We start from the raw sequence: 26,861 nt of genomic DNA, 5'->3' as shown, positions 1-26,861 counted from the left end.
TTCACAAAGGGCTTAAGAATGTGAGGAAATTTTGCTTTCTTTGCTATAAAAACAAACACCAGATTTTTTTTTACAAAGCAAATTTATATCCACCAAGCTGTTTGTTCACGTTTTGCTTCATTTGAACTTTTAAAAGACACCCGATTTTGTTGCAAATATTAATCGACCCGCTTGCTCTTCAGTTCTCATTTTTTACGAAGGTTTTAAAAATACGGACACCGCATAAGCCAGCCCATCGGAAGAGACATAAGTGGAATGCTCACTCTAGAAGGCCGTGGGTGGAGGGGCCGGGCCTCATCTGGAGCTGGTATCTGGGAGAGCCCGGAGCGTTGTTGCGAGCTGGTGTAGACCAGACAACCTGAAGACTGGTTGGAGTGGCAGCTGCAAGCCTGGGAGACAGCAGACCATCTGGAGCTGTCGGGAAACACGGATGAATTAGAGCAGAGAAAACTGTGGGGACATATGCTGGGTGGAGTGGAAATGTTCCGCACGCTGGAAAACTGTTCCTCAGGATCAACAGCGACGTTAAACACGGTCCATTTAATTTAACATTTTCGTTCCTCAAGCGCTGCACTTCCTCACTGTTCAGCTCCGTGATGACGTCAGTGCTTCAGCCTTAAAAGCCCAGGCTTCCAGACCCAGGAGTCCGGAGCCGTGCGTGCTTCTGTTTATCTAACTGAAAGCACAGAGGAAATGCAGAGAAGCAAACACCGAGTACCTTTAATTTAAGCCGGTTTTAAGCAGACTGAGCACTGACCCCATCCAGGTCCTACTCCCTGGGTGACATCCCCTGTGGTCCTGTACCTGTACCACTAATGGGACACAGTGGGCCGTGTTCCTTCCCTTCAGAAGGATGAAGTGTTTGCTAATGTGGTACTTCTCTGTAATTATTTCACATTCTGATCTTTAGTCTTCCCAAGAAAGCATGAAAACTAAACTCCTTCCATGTTGTGTCTCCCATAGTCTGAAAGCCTTTTTTCCACACTGCTCTGGACTCACTCGAACCCGCTGGAAACTTTCTGTGACACAGCAGGAATGAGTAAAAAATAAAGCCTTTGCTATAAAAATGTTTTGACAGGATTATTACAAGTATTTAATTTCCTTAACAATTTACAATGTGCATGAATCAATCACGCCGTTTGCTGTAAAACTTGTCAGAAACTCAAAAGCAGATTAAACAGAGCTCTAGACTTCAGGAAGATCACCGACTCTGAGCCTAGATTTTCTTATATTTAATTCAGGGATATTTTCTCTTGATGTATACAAAAATCAAAGAGTATCTTACTTTGGAGTCTAGGAATCATCATCATCATCGTCATCATCATCATCACTATATTTGTTAAACTTTCCTTAGTATAGCTCAATTATTGCTATAATATTATTTACTAATTTGTGTTATTTAATGTTATTTAGTAACATTGTAGTAATATATTGTTGATACTATAATGAAAGCAAATGAAGTATTGGAGTCCCTTTTGAACACACACACACACACACACACACACACACACACACACACACACGGCCTTGTAAAGTATGTGGGTTTTATGTGCTTTACAGTGCGGGAGACCCTGCCTGTGAACATGAGGCTAATGAATGGGCAGCCACGAGGAGGGAAGAATTAGATTACATGTTTCATCAATCTTCGGTAAGGGCTTTGAGTTCATCAATAATTCATTCACTTGTTCAATACACATTTATGGAGGCTCTGCTCTGTGTTAAGTAGTGTTCTTCCCATGGAGGGGAAGCAGCACCAGGGGAAACAGGTATCACCCATGGAGTGGAGCTTAGGTGTAGCCGAGGGGATTAGGCAATGAGATGGAAATGAGATGGCAGCAAGCCTGGAGAAGCGAACTCTAAACAAACAGCAAGGCCAATGAGGTGGCTTAGTGGGCAGCAATGCCTGCTCCTAAGGCCAATGACTCCTGCTTGATCCCAAGAACCACATGGGAAGGAAAGAATTCGCTGCTGTGAGCTGTCCTCGGACCTCCAAGTATGTGCGCCCCTGCCACCCAGTGATTAAATAAACATGGACAGAACAACACCTTGAGACATGAATGAACACGGGAGTACAATAGAGACTGTAACTTACTGGATAATGTTTTAGGTCAGTAGGAAGCTCAACAGAAGGGTGTACAATCAGGGGATATTTGAGCAGAGACCTTAGGGAATGCAAGAGATGGTCCTGAGGATGTCTGTAAAGAGCAAGGTAGCCAGCGAATAGGAGGCCAGAGGGCCAGGGAAGCTCTGAGGGCACGGACAGAGCGGCTCTGCCCAGTGTGTGCTCAGTGCAGTGGGCAGGGGGATGACAAGGACTCCCCCTGAGTGAAATTCAAATCCTAGGAAGGGGCTAGGATCTCCTCTCAAATGGACAGTGTGTTTGGTAAAGAGAATGGAACAGATTAACTAAAAGCTTAAAGGTCCCACTGTGTGGGGATGAGGACGGGTGTGCTTACAGCCAGACGCCAGCCATTGTTGAGGTAAGCCTGACACACAGCAGCAGCGGCTTTTGTTCAGCAGTAACGATGATGATGGCGGGGAGATATGTTGTCACAGGGTTGTCAGTAGAAAGTAAGGAAGTCAGGGGCACTGTTACTGTTTTCAGCCTGGATGACTAAGTGACTGGTGACCTCATTCCTGAACTGATGGGAGCTGAGGCGGGGCACAGGCAGTGGGGGAGGGGTAATAAGGAGCAGGGTCTCACCCATGTAATCCATCCTTCGGGCTCTATACCGGATTTTTTTAGTAGAGAGAGCGAGGAAGATATTTCAGATATCTGGGTAGAGACTATGGATCCATGGCTTTTAAAGGCTGAGACTTGTGGTGAACTTAGCTGGAAACTGCGAACAGAGGAGATGAGCGCAGAAGAAGGGTCTAGAACCTGAGTCCAAGAATCTGCCTGTAATTTGAGTTTAGGGCGTAGGATAAGAGAAGGTACCAAGGTGCTAGATGCCAAGGGGGGAAAGGTCACCAAAGGATAAGAGAAGGGCTGAACCCCTGTGCTAGGGACTAGACCTCAGCATACTTGCTTCATATTCTCCAGTCAGTCAGTTTTTAACAAGTGCATGCACACAAAATGCCACAAAACAGGCAGAAATTAAAATTTAGGATACATGCCAGCCATAACATAAAATCATAACCCTTATTTACTATTTTATCTAATTCTTCAAGGTTGAGGAATGTGCTATTAACTAAATTCTGAAGGAACATTTGTTTGAAGTCATCAGCCTGGGGGATTAGAAGATCAGCTTTAACATGCGGACTAAAATTCCTCCCCGTGTGAATGCTACAGTACTGAGAGGTTGAGAGAGAAGTACCCGGAAGAGTCCTCTGTACTCTTCAAGTAGCACAAGGTCTCTTCTGACCAACCAGGCCACACCGGGCTCATCAGTTTTCTCACACTTTAATTATACAGAACTGCAACGGTTTGCCAAGAAACGGCCATCTTCCGTGATTTCTGCATGACTCTCCCTCCCGAAAGCCTTCTTTCTCTCTGCTTAGCCCTTTTTATCCTGGGCCCATTTCCTCAGAGGCTCCTTTACATGAAAGCAATAACTGGAAGCCAGTCATAACTCCAAACTTGGTTTCCAACACGAGTGCCCTGTATCTATCTGCCTGATATATTGTCCCCAGGATGTCATGTTGCTCAAAAAGGCCCTCTCAAGTTTCCTATGACCCTCGTGGGGCAAGCACATTACAGACAGGCTCCTGAATCAACACATCCTGCCCAGTAAATACTAATTCTACATGGCAATTGGATAAAACAGCTACCCCCAGCTATAAATCCACAGGAATGGGAGTTTTTAATAAAATTTCAAATTCAGCCTTCTTTCGAAGGCAAAAGAGAAAAAAAATGAGTGGGCCATAAATAAATCGCACACTGCACGAGTCAAGATGGTGTAATTTGGAATACATGATTTTATTAAAAATAATAGACTTTTAGACCCAGCCTTTTAAAAAGAAAAACCAGCACCCCATTTAGACAAGACAGGTCACACGTATCCTTAAGCCTTGCTCCGTACACATTTATAGAACCCTGTGGGCTGCATCTACACAGCAAATGGAAGGTTTATTGTTCTTCGTATAGGTGACTGCTAAGTCTGTCAGTACCAAAAGAAGAAGAGATAAGGAGGAAAATAATTCTCCATATTTTCCTTATACATCAGTTTTTATCCTCTCTCTCTCAGTCTCTCTGTCTCTCCCTCCCTCCCTCTTTCCTTCCCTCCCTCCCTTTTTTCATTCCTCCCTTCATTCCTCCTCCAGTCTCTGTGTTTCAAAAAAGTGTATTCAAATGCTGCATTAAGGTACCAAAGAAACCCACGTTAATTTGCACTAAATCAAGATAACTCATACTTGAGTCATCAGACATGGAGAATTCAAGTTGGTGTTCATCTGGAAGCTTTCTTCTTCCTGCCCAGCCTTCACTACACATGCTCTCAGAAGACAAAAGTAATCACCAATATGCCCACAGTAAAGCCTGCCTTGCAAAGACATGCCTACTGGTGCCAAAGTGAGAGAAATGTCATAGGAGTAACCAGGGCAACCAGACACTTTCTGATTGGATCTAAGGCCTCCTCAAGTTAAAACACACCTGACCAAGAATCCATGGCTTGATAGGTCACAGCCCTAGTGGTGTACCCAGTACTATTACTCTAGTAAGTGGGAAGCATTTTAAAGTGACTCCCGGAGAAATACTGTTGTACCCATATGTGATATTTGTGTATGCTCGTCCCAGGGAGTGGCACTATTAAGTGTGGCCTTGTTGGAGGAAGTATGTCACTGTGGGGATGTGCTTAGATATCTTCCTCCTAGAGACCTGAGGATGCCCGGTCTGTTCCTGGCTTCCTTTGGATAAAGATGTAGAACCCTCAGCTCCCCCTGCACCATGCCTGCCTGGATGCTGCCATGCTTCTGCCTTGATGACAATGGACTAAACCTCTGAGCCTGTAAGCCAGCCTCAATTAAATGTTGTCTTTTATAAAACTTGCATTGGTCATAGTGTCTGTTCACAGCAGTAAAACCCTAAGACACCATAGTTTACTGCACCTCTCAGCCTTAATCACAGAAATGTAAAACCTTTGTAATCTCAAGTCAGACAAAATCCCAGCATGGAGAGCAGAGGCAGGCTTGAAGTCTTACCTCTAGCAAAGTTAACTATTTGTAACTGGTAACTGCTGAGGTAGGGGCAGTCAGTTTTCTTTAAGACATGGTCACTGGTAAGTTGGCCACCATCACTCAGTGGGGGACCTTATACTCATTGGCCACAACTTTACTTGATGGGTTTATGAATGTGATATCAAATACTATTCTACATTAAGGTCTTTTTATTTTTTGCTGAGGGAGAAGAAGGCAGAACATGTGGGAAGGAGGACTCCATCATCAACCGTCTGTGTGGTGGGTAAGACATCAGTTGCCAACATTACCATGAAGCATGCAGCCAGTAGAGCAATGATGGCCAAGATCACTGGAGGGGTCAGAAGTTCCAAACGCCCAGGCCTGTGCCTCCCAGTGCCTCTCAAGGCTGTGGATTATTTAGGCACTGCCATGGGTACTTTGCATGGGTGGCACGTCTGGTTTAATTAGGGTCTCCACCACATTCCGGGTCAGGCTTCACCGCTGCTTCCTGTACTCACTGAACTCGGGTCCTGGTTTCGTGCTGGTTCTGCCAAGGTTCTGACCCTATCCTTAACTTCTCAGAGTGTAGAGTAGAGGGCTTTTTAAAAATTATGTAAATTTTCCCTGTTAACATGAAATAAACTCATGGCCTTTTATCCACGTGGGCTCCTAATACACGGCCAGATAACCTGCCACCTGTTCAAAGCCACGGCCGGCCAACAAACTTCCCCACCACTTTCTGAGACTGCCACGGACAAGCAACAGAACGTCTAGATTCTCATTTCCTGGATGGAAAAATTAAGGTTCAGACACATAAACTAAGTCATTGAGTCATGAACAAATTGGAACAGAAGGCAAGCCTCGATTTCCAGTCACGGAACCATATGTCATTTAAAAAGATATTAATTATGAGCAATGTGCAGATGTGCTAACAAATGGACAGCCAACCTTGAGCCCAAGGGTGTGTGAACAGAGTGGCACTGAGCAGGCGTGAGTGGGTTTGAACAGATTCCACGGCCACGTGGAGCCTCGGCGGGGCTATGTCCTTAAACACATCCTCTATGCCAGCTTCCTTGACATAGTCATTTTTCAATCCTCAGAATTAACGCTCTAAAAATCACAGACTTATCTTTCCGGAGTACAGATCAAAAGAGCAAGGCTAATAGAAGTTAAATACTTAATCTCAAATCACAAAACTGGTTCCTGCAGAGGAAGGATTCCGAAGAGGGCTTCTGGCTTGATTTTACTCCGTTAGGCACCCTGTTATAATAAGTGCTTCGTAATGTAGAGTAAGCACTACATCTAGTCAATAAATACAGGATTACAATATAGAGAAATCAAGCTTCAATGAAGGTTGGATTTTTTTTTGTTCAAATCTGATTCTTTTTGTAAAGAAGTATTACTTTATGTGTCTGAGATTTTGTCTGTCTATCTGTCTGTGTATCTTTATGGGTGACATACCCACAGAAGCCAGAAGAGGGTGTTGGATCCCTGAGAACTGGAGATACATATGATATTGAGTCACCATGTGGCAATCATCTACAAGAGCAACTAGTGCTCCTAACCACTGAGCACTTGTCCAGTTTTGAATCATATACTTAAACACCTCTTTCTGTTCTCATCTTGTTACCTGACCACTGCAGGTGTTCTGTTCCCTTACCATTCCCAAGGAGCATTATCTCATACCAGCAAGCATCTCTGGGACTATCAAAGTTCAAAAAAGTTCACAGGGAAGCACTATTCAGTTTAGTCAGAAGTTCTGGGAGAATGCATTCAGGCTGCTAGGATACATTCCAGGGTCCCTTCCTCACATGTAGAAACGAAGTCTAAAACCAGGAAACAGCAGCCTGTGTTTTCACACATGTCTTCTCTGTCTTAAAGACCTGGCTTCCTCAGTCAAGCCATGCTGAATCTTAACTCAAATCTGGCCTTTGCTTTTCCCAGAATATTCCAGAGATGCAGTAAGAAGAGCTATATGAAAGCAGATGGCATGCTGTGGTCTTTTAAAAAAACAATGCTGAACATGAGTCAACACTAGCAATTTAACTCCATAGCGCTAAACAGAACTTTTATTTTTTTTTCTGTGCTAGATGTGACACAAAATTTTAAAATGATCAATCAAATGAAAAAAAATTATCCATATATAAATTCCATAAAAATAACCATTGTTAACTACTGCTGATTTCCTATGGAAACATATATAATATATGCTATATTAAACATAAAAGAGGAGTACTTATATATTATTTTGTGAGCTTTATTTACTTTTATTATGTATAATGAGAACTCTATGCCATAAGTATATTTTTTACTAATATTTTAGAATCAAAATTTATTTATTATATTTTACTTATTTTAAATAATGAATTTTTGATCTTTCATACCATATAATATTTTCTTATATGGGAAATAGTCCATCCACAAAGTCAATACCATAGGGAATAGAACAAGTAATTTTCAGTATTATAAATAATATCACGAGAATCCCAATCAACACATCTCCAGGTATTAGTTTTGAAAACTGCTGGCTGACTAGGAAAGAGTATCATTGTCACTTCAGACTCTTGTTGACTCATGGTTGTCCAGAAAGTTGATTCTACTTAATCCCCACCACTAAGTCATGACTGATTACTCATTTCTTTATAGACTTTTCAAAATGCATATTTAATTTATAATCATGTATATGTGCTTGTGTACACATAAATGTGTGACTGTATCTTAGAATAATGTGATGTTTTATATATAATATAAATATGTAACATAATTAAACATAATTTCAGTAGCACATATATAAAACAAAGTTCTAAGGTTATTTTACTTGTACATGGGTGTGTCTCTACATGGGTATGTGTACATGTGAGTGCAGATGCAAACAGATGCCAGAGCAGGGTGTCAGATTGCATGGAACTGCAGTCATAGGTGGTTTTGAACCCACTCAATGTAGGTTCCGGGAACTGAGCTCAGATGCACTGGAAGGGTAGCAGGTGATCCTAACTGCTGAGCCATCTTTGCAGCCCCAATCCACATACGTAACATTTTAAAACTGTGAACTCTTGAAGAGCATCTGTGTTGTACTTGAAGTGCCTGTGATCTCTGGTCACCTATAAATAACAAGGGTTTCATGAATTGGACCAAAATGATACAGCAAACAAGAAAGCTGTGGTGAGCATGAGACTTGGGGGGGGGGCGTGGAATGAATAATGCCCTACCTCCCCGAGATCTCACCACTGTAATGGCTGCAAGAGCCTCAACCCTAGAGATAGTTCAGAATGCTTACATAGTAATCCTCAAGTACTTTGAAAACAATGAAAAGCCCACCAGGAAACAGGACTTAACAGTCAAAGGAAGGATCAGAAAATTGTGCTGTGGGCTAGAGAGATGGCTCAGTGGTTAAGAGCATTGGCTGCTCTTCTAGAGGTCCTGAGTTCAATTCCCAGCAACCATCACAACCACCTGTAATGGGATCCAATGCCCTCTTCTGGCATGCAGATAGAGCACTCAAAACTATAAAAGAAAGAAAGAAAAGAAAATTGTGTTGTAAAGGCCAGACCCACAGCAGATGTTGTTACAAGGCACCTTATCGATGGCCTGGAGCCACGGCCAAGCAAACCAGCAACCCAACCAATGGGCAACCAATCACTGAATCTTCTTTCAGTGGCCCAGGGAGGTTCTCATTGCATAGACATTCTATAGGCACTGCATAGACATTGCAAGGTATAGATGTCCTGTAGTCTAAATTAGAACCCGGATTTTCATAATTTCAGTTTTTAAACTATGAGACCAATAAGCCAATAGATTTTTCTGATTTCTGTGTAATAACCCTTATCTACAAATAAGGAAAATACACCTTACCCCTGAAGGATAAGTCTGTCACAGTGTTATTTCATTAGTAAATATATGCAAACTTATATTCCTGTTAAATGGCAAATCCCTTTTCATGCCAAATAAAGTAAAATCAAGCCCGAATAAGCCTAATAACTTCCTTCAGGTTCAGGCTTATCTATCAAGACTACACCATGATTCAAGCCTGAGCGAAAAGCTCAAGATAGCCAGGCCTTCAGGCCTCGGAGGGAAGACACCATGTTTATTTAAAAGATGTAACTCTAAGACTCAGCAAATGATTTTTTTTCTCAATGAAAACTGAACAAAATCCAGAGGTAGGTGGAGTTTGAATTTATTATGAAATGGCTATTATTAACTAGACAGACAGCGTAAACAGTGTGTCTATATGCCATTTCATAAATGGCACTTTGATTTTCAGCGATAAAGAGAGACACATGGGAGTGCCCACACTCATACTGGGTATGTTTGTAAACCAAGCTCTGAGCTAATGCTTTCTTTGCATTGCCATATTTAATCATTATGGGAATTCTGCTTTTGTTTTGTTTTGGTTTGTTTTGGTTTGTTTGAGACAGGGTTTCTCTGTAGTCCTGGAACTCACTCTGAAGACCAGGCTGGCCTCGAATATAGAAATCCACCTGCCTCTGCCTCCCAAGTGCTGGGGTTAAAGGCATGCGCCACCACTATGGGAATTCTACATTGGGCCAGTGAGATGACTCAGAGGATAGAGGTGCTTGCCACCAAGCCTGAAGACATATGAGTTCAATCCCAGGCCCAACAAGGTAGAAAAATGAGTCTAGCAGTTGCCCACAAAACCCAAGCTCTTGGTTTTCATATTTTATGAAGTCTTAAGAGACTAGGCCAAGGCAGAGGGGCTGTCCTCCTGGGCTCAGAAGTCCTCATCTCCTTTCTTCCTTATCACTGAGCTTGTAGGAGCATGGGGGAGCGAACAGTTGGCAGTGTGGATACCAACCTGAGAGTTGGAAAACATTGTATAATGAATACATATAGAAAGAAAGAGGCAATTTTTAGAAGAAAAATTTCTTTCAATTGTGTCATTTAAACCTTTATGAGCCTTTGTGTGTGTGTGTGTGTGTGTGTGTGTGTGTGTGTGTGTGTATGTGTGTGTGTGTGTGTGTGTGTGTGTGTGTGTGTGTGTGTGTGTTGGGGGTGTGGCAGGAACAGAGATTTGGAGAAAATGTCTTTCCTCAGCTTTCTGGCACTAGGTCTCTTGGGTCTATCCCATCTCTGAGTCTTCAGAGGGTTTTCCTGTATTCATCAAGGCATCTTTGGTTTAGAGAGACCTAGAAAGAAAAGCCACAGAGAACTGCATGCAGTAAGGTCTTTATCCCACACTGAGAAATGACTACAGTTCCTCAAGGTCTCTGTTCCAGTGTAGGAAGAACTGAACCCAAAAGCAGTGTCTGGGAAATGGAGAGAGGGTTCAGGGGATTACATCACTTGGTATAAGCATAAAGCCATGATTTTAAATTCAAGTACCCATGTAAAATGCCATGGTTGCCCGAGTCTGTAAGCCCAGCACTGTGGGGGCCGGAGTCAGGAGGATCCACTGGGGCTGCCTGGCCACCAGCCTGGCTTCCGGTGCAGTGACAGAACCTGTCACAGGGGAATATGGAGAGAGTAAAAGGGCATTGGACACCTTCCTTCAGTTTCTATGCATGTAAGAACACATTAGGTAGACATATACCATGCATGCATACACCACATACATATATACATACACACCACACACACACACACACACACACACACACACACACACACACCACACACACACCAATAACTCTGTTGATGAATTTTATTATGCTTATAAAAATTTTAACAAAGAAGTGCATGGTCTCAGTGACAGGATGGATTACATTGGAGCTTATTCATGCATAACTCCTGAGGTTGGTTCAACCCATGCCTTCCCTCAGTTTCTGATTTTTCTGGGATTATATCTCCGTTGAGAATTCAAAGAGTTCAGCCACATTTCAGAGCTTTGAGAGGATTGCCTCAAAATTAGCACAAATTATCTGTCAAGCTAATATGGACACAATGGGCGCATCTCTCACCTGGCTCTGGTAATTATTGTTTTGTGATATGTAGACAGGGCTGTGTATTCACTGTGAGCAGTTTAATTAGAATGGGAAAGAAATGAGGATGTCCCCCGGTACAGTTCATAGTGGCAGTCACACAGGAAGAGGGGGCAGAGGGGGCTCAGGCCGCTGGGATACAAAGACAATGACTGAATGCTAATTTCTATGGATCATTTTGTGGTGGAGGGGGAAATCCACTTCATCCAAGCATTTGCTGGACCTAGCAGCCCACTCCCTCCCTGCCCTTTCTGTGATGTGAAAACAGAAGTCTGGCTTCTGACCACTCTGGGAGACAACCTAGTGCATTGTCAGCTGGGGAGCATCAGACACACCAGAGGCCTCCCCTTCACTGGAAATACCCCAAAGCGCTGGATGGAGTGGGGATTTTTGAATTTCATTAGATACAGTATTTATTCAGCTAGGGAGCAGAACCGTCACATTGTTAGACTAGGTAGTGACCCTGAAGGGAGCAGCCAGAACACCCACAGGAATTAATTTCCCTGGGTCTTGAATCACCCAAGCAATTTTGTTCTTTTTTCCTTACAGATCTTTGCTAGATTCAGACCCTGGACTTAATGTCTTTCCTTCTGACATGCAGGCTCCTCTTAGGGTTTCTAAACACCTACCTTAGTATTCCTGTTACTTTGAATATCATAATTTTTATCCAATTAGTTTCTATACAGTATTGTTATTTTTTTGTACTTCATTATCCGTCTGTTTGAACACCATTTGTTTAGAATCTATTGTCATTGAAAAAAAAGCTGAAAACGTACACAATATATTAGTTGAAGAATTCCATTCTATTTTTAGTCTAAATACTTAAGAAGTTGTTATTGAAGTTAAAAAGGTTCACAAGTAATTTTCAAAAGGAGATACAGGCTTGTGTCCACCCCACTCACTTTCTTTAGAAAGGCGACATTTAAAAATATATTTAAGTTTAAAAATTGTTTTAGATGATAAAAACGTAAAATAAAAAATTAAGAGAGGTGTTTTTATTTATTTTACTTCTTTAAATGTATCTAGCATGAAAATAGACAAACGAACCTAACTTAGGCAGAGAAGTAAAGACACTGCTTTTTATCTTACCTCGAATCCAATGGTTTAGTGTGGAATCAAGTACTTAAAATGAAGTCCTTTTATTTATTTATTTATTTATTTATTTATTTATTTATTTACTTACTTTTTATTAGATAAGCTTCATTTACATTTCAAATGATTTCCCCTTTCCTGGATCCCCCTCCCGAAAGTCCCATAAGCCCTCTTCCCTCCTTCTGTTTCCCCATCCATCTCTTCCCACTTCCCTGTCCTGGTATTCCCCTACACTGCTGCACTGAGCCTTTCCAGAACCAGGGGCCTCTCCTCCTTTTGATGCCCAACAAGGTCATCCTCTGCTGCCTATGTGTCTGGAGCCATGGGTAACTCCATGTGTACTATCTGGTTGGTGTTTTTGTCCCCGGGAGCTCTGGGGGTACTGGTTGGCTCATATTATTGTCCCTCCTGTGGCGCTGCAAACCCCTTCATTTCCTTGGGTCCTTTCTCTAGCTCCCCCATTGGGGACCCTGTGCTCAGTTCAATGGCTGGCTGAGAGTGTCCCCCTCTGTATTTGTCATGTATTAGGAGAGCATCCCAGGTGACAGCTATATCCAGCTCTAGTCTTAAAACATTTCTAAAGCTATTCAAATGATTGAAGGATCAGAATAACTTGCTTTTTAAAAAATCATCTTAATTAAGACAACCATTGCATCTAATATTCAAGTTCATGTTTGATCACTCAACTAACAATGAGGTCTAGGCATAAGAGATTCAGACTACAATCAGAATGTTGCTTTCATTTGATTCCACAGATGCTCCTCATATTTATTGGAATCTTTATTCCTAGATGATCACAAGGGATTAAGGGTGGGAGGTGCGTAGGTCCCAGACACCTCCTGAGCAGTGTATACTTGAAGAGACTCCAGACCATTCGCTAGTCTTTTCCATGGAAGGTTACAGTGAGCAGATAGCTCTGTGTGAGGAAGATATTCTCACCCTAGACATCAAACCCACTGGTGTCTTGGTCCTGACATTTCTAGCTCCAGAATCCCGAGAGACACATTTAGGTGACGGCTAAGCCGGGCAGCCTGCAGCGTTTTGCTAGAGCAGGTGAGTGTACCAGGAAGGCGTGCCTCAGCTCACAAGGTCAGGACCTTCGGATTGTTTCTCAGTGAGATTAAAAACAGCAGTAAGCAGGAGGAAGTGAAAACATCAAATGGCTTCTAAGTACTGATTTCAACTCAAGGATCATAGATCTAGAATCAAATTTTAGAAATAAAAATGACAAATTCTCTGGCTGAGCATGTTTTCCAGAATGTGCAACACCCCGTCGAGTATGACTCCCAGCTTACTTGACAGTTAATTGCATAAATAGATGGAATAAATAAAATATGTACTCAGGGCATTGTGACAATTATTTCCAGCGATTTAGTCACACAATTATCACCTTATATAGCATTGATAAAGACCACATGTGAAATTAGGACTAAGGTAATTTTTTTTAACTCTTTTATGTAAAGATCCCCCGGGGAATTTAGAAATTTAAAACCAATGCTTTCTCGCTAAAGCCCCTTCTTCAGTCTGTACGAGAATTCCAACCCAGCCACAAACCGTGTGGTTGGCAATAGTCTCCTGCCTGTAAGATACGCTAGTGTAACAGCAGCACTAAGCTTGTGGGAGTAACCAACCAATATCTGATTTGGCTTAAGGCCCATGCCAAGAGATGGAAGCCATACATACCTGACACTGCTTGACCCTCCAAGATTCAGCAAGATTCGGTGAGCAGACAGCAGCCCAGGGACCAGGTATAAAACCAAACACTACCATGATAAACAAAAACAGTAATAAAATGACACCTCGTGCCATTCTGCTACACTCACAGGTCAGTGTCTCGCTCAGCCACACAACAGAGACGCTTCCTACTGCAGAAGGTGGAAACAAATGCAGAGAGCCACAGCTGGACACTGCAGAGAGTGAGAGCCCTCGGAGCATAGACGGTGTCTCCATCACATCTCTTCACTGTGTGGAGAAGGTGATGGGAGGAATGTAAGAGCCAGTGGGGACGAGGACACCAGGAGAACCAGGCCCTCTAAATCAGCAAGATCAAAGCTCACATAAACAGAGTGTGAGGAGGCACGCACAGGGCGTGCATAGCTCTGCTATTCCAGGTCCTTGGTGTGTATGATGGCTTCCAGTTTAGCATTTTTACCAGATTCCTAAGTGTGAGAGGGAGTGGGTCTCTGCTTCTTGTGTCTACCCTTGGGCTCTTTTCTTTCTGTTTATTTTGTCCAATTATGACATGTCATGTTTTGTGGGTTTTGCCTTATTTTACTGTATCATTATCCTATAGAAGCTTGTTTATTTTCTAATGAGAGATAGAAGGGAGGTGGATCTGGGTGAGAGGGAAAGTGGGAAGGATCTGAGAGGAACTAGCGGAAGAGGAAACCATAATAAGGATATGCTATGCAAGAAAAAAATATGTTTTCAATAAAAGGGAAAATCTATTAATTAATTAATTAATTAATTGATTGATTGATAAATAGCATTTTTCAAGAGAATCTTGCTGTATACTCCAGGCTGGTCATAAAACTCCCTGTATTCAGTTCTTGGCCTTCTCTACACCCTAGGTTATAAGCATTTGCTACCTCATCCGACTGCTTCCAGGGTTAAGAGCACTGATTGCTCTTCCAGAGGTCCTGGGTTCAATTCTCATCAGCCACATGGTGGCTCACAACCATCTGCAATGGGATCCAATGCTCTTTCCTGGTGTGAAGACAGCTACAGTGTATTTGTCTACATAAATAAATAAACCTTTGGAAAAAAAAGAATTGCTTTCCGTTCCTACTCAAGCTGGTTTAACCTGATCTATTAAATTCCCCATTCTAATGGTATGAGATGGAGCCCAGCCGCATCACCTGGAAGAACGTGCTCCTAATTCCCAAGAACACGCCACTATGTAGTGAAGTGCTTCCTGGCTGCATCCCGCCTGGTTTGCCTCCCACCTAGAGGACTTAATTCTAGAGGGTTCTTCACCCCAGCAATCTTCTGTCAGCAAAGTGCAGTGCACCACATGGGCCGCGGCCACTTCTCCCTCACGGAGGGCAGAACCTTGGACAGAGGCAGCGGCCATGCTCTGAGCATCCTGTTCTCTGTACTGTGAGAACCTTCACCGTTAGTCCTCCTGGGTGGACCTGTCATGTCTTCCCACTTACAAAGAGAGAGCCTGAGGCCACACCTGATGGAACAAAGCATGTGGGTCACCTAGAGGACAGGACAGGACAGGACAGGACATTGATATCTGAACCTGACTCCGATTTCAGAAACTTGGACATTAATGAGAATAACTTGGTCACTTGTGAGTCTGGCTGTAGGTGCTAAAGATGGAGAAAGGACAGCGCGTGACATGTTCATGGAAGTCATTTTTGTCTTATAAGATATCTTTCCCCACACATAACATACACTTTTGTCTTTTCAAAGAAAAGAAAATGATTTCTAAGAAAATAAGAATTGAGTGAATAAAACAAAACTAAACAAAAATACCCTAAGATATCTGAGATCTTTCCCCAGGCTGTAAGCCCTATGCCATATGAAATTTAGGTTTAGTCTTTAGTGGAAACCTCCAAAATACACTTAAATCTGATACATTTCTGAAAAGGCTGCATGCACGCCCAACTTCTAGTATGAGACAGCATGTCATTGTCAGACACAGTTCCAGAAATCACTGTATGTTTTATTAAAAACCTATTTCTGTGTGTGTCTGTCATGCGCCCCTTCTTATCCAAAGCCCTAATTTAGTTGTTGTTCCCTTAGGTACAAAGTACACAGTTCATAATTCATTTGATATAAAATGTCACTTTAGATTCTTACCCTTCTTTGATAAATGAGAAAAAAAACATGTACATTTCAATTTCCTCAATGCCAGAACTACCAGAAGCAACCCCCGTTGTGTTTCTCAAAGACCTTTGTGTTAAATTAAACATCAAGACTCAGAAACTGCGGGTGAGGCAGGGATTTCCAAGGCAGAGAAAACAGATACCAGAGACATGAGACAGACGGATTTCCAAGGCAGAGAACAGATACCAGAGACATGAGACAGGCAATCAGACCCAATGCCTTTCCTATCCCCAAGCCCTGGCTTCCAAACAGCTGCTCTAATCTTCAAAATACTTCTCACTCATAATTTAATATGCCACAACCAGTCCACTCCTCTCTTCACTTAGGCTTTTGCTTTTCATAAAAACTTAAACATTAATTACTAATATTTATAGCTATAAATATTATATATTATATTAAGTTGTATTCCATATCAGATATTATATTACATCAAATGTTACATTATATTATAAAATGGTGATGATGATGATGACGATGACACTGATGACTGTAGGGGACCTGCATGGTACACATGCGAAGATCAGAGGATAACTTGCTGGGGTGCTTTTACTCCTTCCATTCTCTGTGTTCTAGGGATCGAACTCAAGTCATTGCACTTGGAGCCAAGCGCCTTTGGCTGTGTTTTCTCCCTGACTGTCTACATTTACAAGGGTGAGCACCCACTTACATACCAGCTGGTCTTCTCTACCTGGATGCTCCACCCAGCAAGGAAGCCCCTGTGATCAAGGTCATAAACAAGTGAAAATACTGTTGAATCCCATGGGTTACAGGAACTCTGGCCAATTTCTTTAACAAAGATACGATTTAAAAGACATCCTTAAATGACTGATAAACAACTGTATGCCCGAAATAGTCAAGCCTTTTCTGTGTTCATGCTTCCAACTCAAGGTTTTCTTTGTGTGTGTGTGTGTGTGTGTGTGTGTGTGTGTATGTGTGTATGTGTGTGTACATGTATGCTGATGAATACAAACCTGCCTGCAGGAGTGTAAAGGACAGAAGTCAACCTCATGTATCTTCCTAGCTTGCATTTTGCTTTACTTTATGATACATTGTATCACTGAGCAAGACTCTGCCAACTAGGCTAGACTACTTGGCCACTCTCTAGAGGTTCCTCACTGCTGTCATAGCAGTAGTTTTGCAGGAAGATCCACTCATGGACAACTTTTTGTGTGGGTGCTATAAAATCAACCTCAGGTCTTCTTGCTTACATGGGAGCACCTTATCAACTAATCTCTCAAGATCCCGAATTCAGGTTCTGATGAGGAAATGGTCTTCCTTTTACCAGAAGACACATGGGCATTGGTGCAGACATTCCAGAGGATGATTTGTTTGCAACAATTACACTGTTAATAGTGCTGAATTCTGTAATATTTGACAGCATTCCATTGTGAACAAATGTCTTTGCCAGATTGTAGGGTTTTAAAATTGTTCACGAAAAGGTGTGTCAGTGATAAATTCATTTATTCATTAGTCATTACAGAAGTAGACTTTCTTCCTGAATGTCACAGACTTTAAAAAAAATTAAAAAGTTAGTTCCACAAGATAAATTGCATGTCTTGAGAAGAACACACTCTCTGCTCAGTCCAAAGCTCAGTCCCACTCATCTCCTCCGAGACACAGAGAGAATGAACAGAAAGATCTGAAATTTAATGCCAGCCCAATGAGACGACAAGTTCGTAATTAACAATAATGACCCCGCTGTGACATACCAATACTGAGTAAATGCATTTGAAGATGCTTTAATGAGCTTTTCTCTGTAACACCTGGACGCGTCTTTTGCAACAGCAAATAGAAGGGGGAAAAATCTAAATTTCCACACACAAGTCAAAGGTTGAACAGTGTTTTTCAGGTTGAAATCTTTCATGAGCTGGAAGTACAGAAAAGACACCTTGAGAGAAGGCAAGGCCTCCCCTAAACAGAGCAGCCGAGAGCCAATCCCCTAAATAGAGCAGCCAAGAGCCAATTCGCCATTCTCTTCTTCTGAGGATATAGTAGGCTTTAAATCTTTTTACATTTAATTTAAAATATTTTCTAATTTGTAAATGTAGTATTATTTTGTGTATTTTGTATGGTTTGTGTGTATATGGGTGGGCATGTGAGCCATGGCACTCCTGTGGAGGTCAGGGGTCAACTTTGTGGTGCTGGCTTTTGCCTCCCGTCCTTATGTGTGCTCCAGTTGATTAAGCTCAGGATTCCAGGCCTGTGTGGCAGGCGCTTTTAGAAAGCTGAGACATCTTTCCAGATTTGTTTTATATTTTGATTAATTGAAGTTTGTGGTAGACATTCATGGGTGAATGTGAAAGGTTGTTTAGCTTGGTGGCAAGTCCCTCCTTGTAACCACCTCCGGAGTGGATGGACCAAGCTGGTTGTCACTTTACATTCTATATGGCAGTGTTTTGTGGCCCACACTGCTTTGTGAGGCTTGTAAAACGCATTTCAGAGAATTGCCCCCTCACTATTTAGATAACAAGAACAAGCCAAAAACCATCAGTTAGCACATTAACTCAGGGGTCCATTCTTGTCCAACAATCAGGTTTTCAACTCTCAATGACCCAGCCAATCAATGTGCTTGAAATTTGATTTGACACAGATATAGAATCAAGTCACTTCTTCAGTTCCTGTGGATGGGCAGAGCCTAGAAATGTATGCTATGTATGCAGAAGATGTTAGGGAAACCTCAGGTGGGTGTGTGGGTTAGGCTCTCCTTCACCAGTTGCATGAGCTTAATGGCCTAGCTACAAGGCCGTCTTGGTCCCCCAACTTATGCAGAAACAAAGGTTGAAGAGCGGTATCCTCGCAGACATCTTGAGGACTTGGTTCTCGTAAGATCGAAGGGCATCTTGTGCATATATGCAAACCACAACAAATCTCATTGTTTTGTACAATTAATATGTGCTGATAAGAAAGTAAGAGAGAAACACCTGCACCCAGGGAGGCTCCCATAGTATAAATAACCACTGCATCAAAGAACTCTTTTTGTCAAATAAAACACTCCATCATCTTAATGGTCCTCTTGGCAACTGGTAATTACATCAGGAGACTCTGGATTTGTATTCATGAACTTCCGAGAAGGAAAAACCTTAACTCTTATAGTCCTACAGCCATTAGACTCTGGATTCGGATAAAGAGGTAATCAAATCACAAGAAGCTCCTTAGGAAATCCAGGGGGAAGAGACTCTGGTTTAGTTACATGGAGATCCTGATAACAGATGTTCTGTGAAGGATTCCAGGAGTAGAGGAAATTTCCTTGACAGCATCCTCAGGGTAGGGCTGATTAGCATTCCTCCATGCATAAACACTGAGCCTGTTGCTCTGCAGTGCTGCAGGTGGGCCTCAGCACCTGGAACCAGCTGCCCACCTTATGTTTCTATCCCATTCAGAAACACTGTGGGGAAGGGCTCTGACCCTAAGAACAGAGCATCTGTATTCAAAGAGAAGACAGGCACCAGAACTTGGTTGACCTCCTTGCCTGCTAGAGTTCTGCGTCTTACTTTCAAGTGTGAAGAGGATCTTATGACATATTTGCTTTTTGGACATCTTGTTTTGTGGATCCAGTTCCACAGCTGCCAAACTAGAATATCTGAATGACCTAGGCTGGAAAGGGGAAATAGGGTACCACTAAAATAGAGCTTCATTCTCAGAAAATCTGGTTTAGTAGTTAGAGGGTAGAGCTGAAGAATTTGATCTTAGGGCACTGGGAAGGTGAAAACACTTGACTCACAAGCAGCAAGCATGGTACAAGACCAGAACTTGAATTTTTATCCATCTATATGTCAAATGGACAAGTAAGTCCACTTGGCTGGCAGGCTAGCTGTAAAAATGAGATGTTCAGTAGAGAGACTCTGCTTCATATGAATAACATGAAGAGTGGTTGAGAGAAATTCCTGATGTCATTCCGGAGTCTCCACACACATGCCCTCACATGTGCACACTCCACACACAGGTACTCACATGTACATATTCACCTATAGATGCATATTTGCCTGTATGCATACAAACAGGCATATATCTTTCATACACATCACATACACATACTCAGGGAATAGCAGAAAAATGTCTGGACATGGAGTAAGTTCTCAGGTAATGATATATACTTCCCTGGTTTGGTATGGAATATGCAGGGATGCAAATTCAGTCATGAGAATCCCACGTCACAGAAGAGCATTGGTTTGAATAGGCATGGCCCTAGAGACTCCTGTTTGAATGCTTGGCCATAGGCCATGGCACTGTTAGGAAATTTGGCCTTCTTGGAGTAGGTGTGGCCTTGTTGGAGAAAGTATGTTACTGTGGGGGTGGGCTTTGAGATAATCTATGTTCATTCTCTACCCAATTTAGAGGACAGACAGTCTCATCTTGGCTGCCTTCAGATCAAGGAGCAGCACTCTCAACTCCTCTACTACCATGTCTGCCTGAGTGCTGCTATGCTCTTAACTCTGAACCTCTGAGTTCAGATGATTGAACCTCTGAAGCTTTAAGCCAGCCCCAACTAAGTATTTTACTTTATGAGAGTGCATGGTCTATTCACAGCAATAAACCTCTAAGGCAAGAAAGCACTGATGTCAAACCTAGTGGCTGATTAGAAAAAAATTGTTGATGAAACTTGGTGCTGAGACATGTAAGTGGAGACAGAGGTTCTCAGAAGACTAGGGATGCAGTGTCTTTAGAAGTACCTCCAAGGCAAGGGGGCACATACAGGGCTAGGGAGCACCTCCAGGGCAAAGGAGCACTGCCAGGGCAAGGGAGCAACCCCAGGGCAAGAGAGCACCTCTAGGGCAATGGAGCACCTCCAGGGAAAGAGAGCACCTCTAGGGCAAGGGAGCAACCCCAGAGCAAGGGAGCATCTCCATGGGTAGCCAGCAGTCATATAGTCTTAGATGTGATGGTTTTACTTTAAATCAGGCTTGATTCAAAAGGAAATTCTGGAAATTTCCTCCCTTGAGAGCTTAGACAAAAGCTTCCCAGTTTAATATAGTTTGCAAGAAGGCTACAGTCCCTGTTGCCAACTTTGTCCACATCCCTCCAAGTATCTTGTTTCTAGGTGGTAAAGCCAAACTCAGAGGCTTAGATCATGAAAAGAACTAATTGGCTCCCATGAGACAAAAATCCAAAGAGTTGGTCTTGAGTAGTGTTGAATTCAACTGGCCAGTGCAACCACCAGCATTCAACTGATCTTCTATTATGGAGTACCTGAAGAGAGAACCTAACAAGATGACTAAATAAGTCATATGGAGCCTTTATTTATCACCAGTGGGGGCTGCCCCAAGCAGAGTAACAGGAAGCAGCCTTGACCTCCATTTTCTTTGAGTTTTCAAAGACAAAACCCACAATTGTGACATATATAGAAAGATAGCTGTGGACATTTGCAGCAAGTCAGCATTTTACAGAAGCAGAGAGACAGCAGTTAAGTGTTCAGGCTGTTCTCATAAACTTTAAGTCAGGGATACATTACATAGGAACTTACAGCTAGTCCAGAGTCCAGTTTATTCTAGGAATTTATGGCTGGTGTAAATGACCAGAAACCAATTTACTCAAAACGGATTAGCAGTTACATTAACTTAGGAATAATATCATTAGATGGCAAAACTATCTACCATCTTCAGTAGCCCACCTCACTTTGCTCTGACCCACCCTTCTTTCCCCCATGCTGGCTACATTTTCAGATCATTCCTAGGGCAACAGCTGGCCATTCGTACAATCTGAGGTTTAAGCATGTGGCATGGCAAGTCCCTCTGCTGACTGAACAGTATCCTTTCATGGCTCTGATGAAGCACACATCACTTATGAGAAGACGTGGGGTGTAGTAGCTATTCCTTGTTGTCAACTTGACTATATCTGGAATGAACTACAATCCAGAATTGGGAGGCTTACCTATGATCCTAATCTGGAGGCTGAGAGATACAAATTTCTGACCTGGATCTTGTCATGGAGATCTTGAAGCATAGTGGCTATGAATTCCAGAAGAGTAAGACAGGGAGATCTCTGAATTCAAGGTCATCTGGCATTAAAGGTGTGGTGGCACACCCCTTTAATCTGGGCCTCTCCTGGAGACCTACATAAGAACATTAGAAGGAGGAGGACTCACTCTTGTTTGCCTGCTTGCCTCATGGGACTGAGCAACTGCTAGATCCTTGGATTTCCATCCACAGCTGCTGCTGACCATTGTTGGGGAGTTGTACTACAGACTGTAAGACATCACCAACATTCCTTAACTATATAGAGACTACTCATATGCTCTGTGACTCTGAAGAACCCTGACTAATACATGGGGCCAGAGAGTCATGGGACTGGGGGAGCAGGCCTGGAGCAAGAGTGGGGTCAAGGGTGTGTCCAAACTTGGGAAATTCCATCCTGAGATTGACAGAAGTCATCACTCTCGTGCCCCTGGCCTGCATGCCTTCCTGTACCTCCATGTTTGTCCATTGGAGGAAGTCATGTAGCCCAATAACTAGGTTAGAATTCCTCTCCCCTTGTAAGGTAATGTCCATCAGGACCTGGAATTCCTCCTCATTCAAGTGAGGCCTCCCAAGGACCCCGGCCCTGGCCAGTGCTGCCTACTCACTCCAAAGCCCTTTCCCATTTCCCAAAGGTTTAAATAGCCTTTGTTCCCCCAGTTAAAATGAGCTGTCTCACTGAAGCCTGCTTTCAGAGTCTGTTCTTGCTGCTGCCTGAGGTCACTTAGTTCTGGTTGTCACGCCTCCCTCACTTCCCCTCCCAGAATCCACTGGCTGATTGAAGGCACGCCATTGTGGGCAGGGAAAGGGAGTGTGGATAGCAAGAAACAGGCAGTGGAGCCCGTGTTCTAAGCCAGGGAGGACCCATCCTTCCTTTTCATCGTTCTGAGAGGGAAACTAGATACGCTTAGCCACAGGAAGAGTGAAGGCAGGTTGCACAAGAATGAAAAACCAGCAGCCACCATCATTCCCTGAGGACATGACACTGTCACCCTTCTTCACTGAGAGCAACAGGTCTGAGATACAGCAGGAGAAACCTAAAACCACAGATACCAGGATGTATATAACAATGTTTTATCTGTACCCTCAACTTCCACAAATGCGGAATGCTTAAGTGAAACACAGTCAGGAGTGCAAGCCAATATATAGCAAAACTTCAGGAACGTGTCATCTTTCTAATTGTCTGATTATTCTTTTCATAGACTTTAGCAATCTCAGCACATAACTTCTTTTTTTCTTTACACATTAAGCTGATAATATCTCCCCTTTTCTCCTAAAGGAAGAGCATTATAGCTTTGATGCTACATACTCTAATTGCCAGTATCTCTACTCTTGTACCTTGAATAAAATATGGGTGACTCGAACACCAACCCGGTGAGAATGGGGCAGTTGATCTGGTAACTGAGACGGTAATAAGAGAACAGCCACCGAGAACAATACACGTCATGAAAACCCTAGGCCAGAGAAGCCATGAGGCAGCATGAGGCTTTAGCATGCTGGTCGGAGGACCACGCGATTTAAAACTCATTAATTTTGTTTACTTTTGTAACTTTTTGTTTAATAATTCAGACCCTAGTTGGCCCTGGATAACTGGAAACTGAAGAAAGGGAAGCCCCAGATCACGTGGGCTATCGTGTGCCTAGAGACCCTGCACATGCGCACATGCCAAGAGACGGAGGGAGAAGACCAGCTCCGAGTCATCTCTGTACTTCTCACTGTTCAGCCATTTTTTCTCTTTTCCATGAATCTGCATTCTGCTAGATAAGACATCATCCATTACAATAAGGACGAAGTCAGTGCAAAGCCCCCGAAGCAACCACTGAAGTGTGAGGACCAGGTGTGGCTCCCCGCCTCAGTCAGCCCATCTCTTAGGAAAGCCTGCACGCCACGCTTTCAATTTTTTGGTTGGACAATTGCCACCTGCACACTGAGGTTTCCTTTGTACCAATTATTTTTTACTCAGAATAGCACAGTGTTTGGAAGGAATGCCCACTATGGTCGGCTTCGCATTAGAAATGGACTCCGGAAACTTTGGGTCAGGGTGGTCTTTTCCCATTTAGGGAGCTAACGAAAGGATATGCTTGACTATTTATGCTGTTAATGAAGAGATGGGAATGAGTCCTTGAAATGTCTCAGCTTTATTAAGAACTGCCCCAGTTTGTAGGAACATGTCTACTGCTGGGTGAACGCTCATAGGATTTTATGCAAGCCAGATACTGAGTTGCTCTATGAAGACGAAGAAGAAAAGAAAAGAATAATATTATTTTCTAAGAAATAAAGGCAACATTTCTTCAGGGCACTCTAAGAATTCAAATAAAATTTCAAGTAGCATTTAAACAGCGAAGCCATCACATCGACATGATTTTTCTTTAACCTTAAAGTTAAAGATAAACCTTTCTTCTAAGATGAAATGCAGACAGGAGGATTGTACTTCTTCCTTTTAAAAACATGACTTTTAATATCAATGAAACTCGGAGAGGCAATACCTCCCATATTTCTCCCTTGGTAAAGCAGGAGAAATGTGATTTTCATTTAATTATTTTTTTCAGTCTCTCTGTCTTGCCCCAGGATGCTCTAAAGATAGTACTTAATTGCATGTGGGGGGGTGTATGTATGTAAACCACAGGAGAGTGCTATGCAAATGTGCACGGCCACCAGCTCTTGGCTGGAGGCTTGTTGGGTGCTTGCTAAGTGCACATCAAAGTTCCCTCCCTTCTTCTCCACAGCTCAGAAGTTTATGCCTATTCCAAAGTGTTTTTATAAGCAGCAAGTTCACTGTCAAGACTGTCGGCACAAAAAGTAAAGAAAACTTCACAAACTGTAAAGGGAGAGATATCCCTTTCTTTGGCTCGGGATGCTTAATTTTATAAATGTGCATGGGAGTGTGTGCACACACACAGACATAGACCCACAGCTATCGGTTTGGGAACTATCCATTGTAGAAAGACAAAGGTAGGAATTAGAGTCGCGCAGCATGCGAGCACATATTTAAGATGGACACTAACACCCTGGCTCTACTGTAGTTAAACACTTAGGAGGGAACGTGAATAAAGTTAGGTGGGGGTAGTGTGTGTTTTGAAAAGCACATTGTTTTTATTAAGAATTTAAATGCATTTTATTGGCTGAGTTCATGCACTTTATTACCTTCCATGGGTTGAGATTTTTTTCTAGGAAGGGGGGGGGAGAAAAAAAAAGAGACAGCACATTTGGAAGATGTACACAGAAGGAAAACATTATGCACAACTATTCTGAAGTCTCATAAGAACCAAGTGTAATATAAATTGTGCTGTTTGTAATATACTGAAGGCAAGGACGAGTCATCTGTTTATGTGGGGAAGTGTTGCTTTAGAGACCAACCTTTCCACTGTCCTCGATCTTCACTGAGACTCTTCTATTATCAATAGGCAGTGGTTCTCACCTTCCTTCCAGCCTCTCAGCACCGTATGTAATGCACCGTACTGGGCCATTCGTTACGACTCCCAGTTCATTTATTTTTGTATTACGATCTCTTCGCACTCTTCCAGCTTTTAAGATACACTGTGGCCCCTTGCATGTGTAAGTAGCTGCATTTTTGTGCGCATTAAGCATCTACTTAACTCTTGCAAATAAATTAAGGCAAATGGCTGGGTATCAGAAAGAGAACATCAAACACGAGCTGGGAAACTCTTTGAGGGGGGAGGGGGCGAGGGAATAGTTTTGAAAACTATTAGTTTTATTGTTTTTTTTTTTTTAAGTTGCATGTTATCCTATGATGAAGAAAGGCTGACAGGCACACAAGTCCTTAGGCTCATATTGCTATGGCTGTGTGAGATAAACTAACTAGTCAAGATGGCTACAGACCTACAGTCTGCTTCCCAGGCCTAGGAAGGAGGTTCAGTTGAAATTAAAATGTAGGAAAAAAAACTCATTCTTTTCTTTTAAAAAGCAAAGGAAAGGAGTGTGTAAAATCAGTTGCCACCAGGCCTGACTGTCTGCACTGCTTCCCGGTACCACGTGGTAGATAGAGAGAACTGACTCCCAGTGTTGTCCCCCACCCCACCTCCACACATGCACAGCTGTATGTATGCCCTCCACTCATGCGCCGACGTACACACAACCTTCCCCTTAAATATAAACACACACACACACAAACAAGCATTTTAGGTAAAGGATAAAATAGGCTCATATGAAAAAATTACATTTAGAGTCTCAGACTCAGGTCCTTGTCAACTGAAGGGAATATCTATGGTTTCCTTTTTCTTTTAAGGCAGAGCCATGGCTTGCCCTGGCATGAGGTAAGAGGTTCCTGGAACTGTCCCTCTCCTGGAGGGTGGGTGTTCTGAGAACAGTGTCCCCACATTGTCGCTCACTTCCTTCTCTTAAATAGCAGGTGCTCTTCCCATTCCCCCTTCTTAGCTGATTTTCTGGATTAATACACGCTACCCATTTCTTCTGCAATGCTACGGGCTTCCTGTTTCTCTGCAATGCACAGAGAGGGACATTCAATTATCTTTTGAGCTCAAAGGCAAACCTCCGCTGACACCAATGGAAGTCCACATTCTTGGGGAGGCAGTTTCATTTTGCCAAACGTATCAATGTTGGCTGTGGTCCTCACTGTCATTTTATAACTTAATTAAATACCACCTAAATGATGGGGAGAGTGGATATTTGTTCCTACAAAAATTAATTGTTTTATGCAATGTAAGATTAGAACTTAGTCAAGTTATCCTGTTAGGATCGAGCGAGATTGTGAAAACGGGGAAAAGAAATCTTGTGATTAATTCACCTTAATTATCTTTATATCTTTGTTTCTCTTTTAAAGACTTTATTTTTATTTTTTAATGTGTGTGTGTGTGTGTGTGTGTGTGTGTGTGTGTGTGTGTGTGTGCTCGAGCACCAATATGTGCAAGCACAGGTGTGTGCAGTGTCCATGGAAGCCAGAAGGTATCAC

At 42.6% G+C, this 26,861-nt stretch overlaps 1 protein-coding gene across 1 annotated transcript in view; it reads right to left on the bottom strand.

The window, feature by feature from the left end:
• Ush2a (usherin) overlaps positions 1–26,861 on the bottom strand; it is a 723,091-nt gene that overhangs the window by 238,649 nt on the left and 457,581 nt on the right. Inside the window, exon 38 of the mRNA XM_052200359.1 lies at positions 264–414. Within this exon, the coding sequence (XP_052056319.1) occupies positions 264–414 (151 nt within the window). The remainder of the gene's footprint in view (positions 1–263; positions 415–26,861) is intronic.

Source organism: Apodemus sylvaticus, chromosome 12 (assembly GCF_947179515.1).
Source record: "Apodemus sylvaticus chromosome 12, mApoSyl1.1, whole genome shotgun sequence".
Taxonomy (NCBI): Eukaryota; Metazoa; Chordata; class Mammalia; order Rodentia; family Muridae; genus Apodemus; species Apodemus sylvaticus.
The sequence above is the reverse complement of the archived record's forward strand: the minus strand, read 5'-3'. Positions and strand labels throughout refer to the sequence as shown.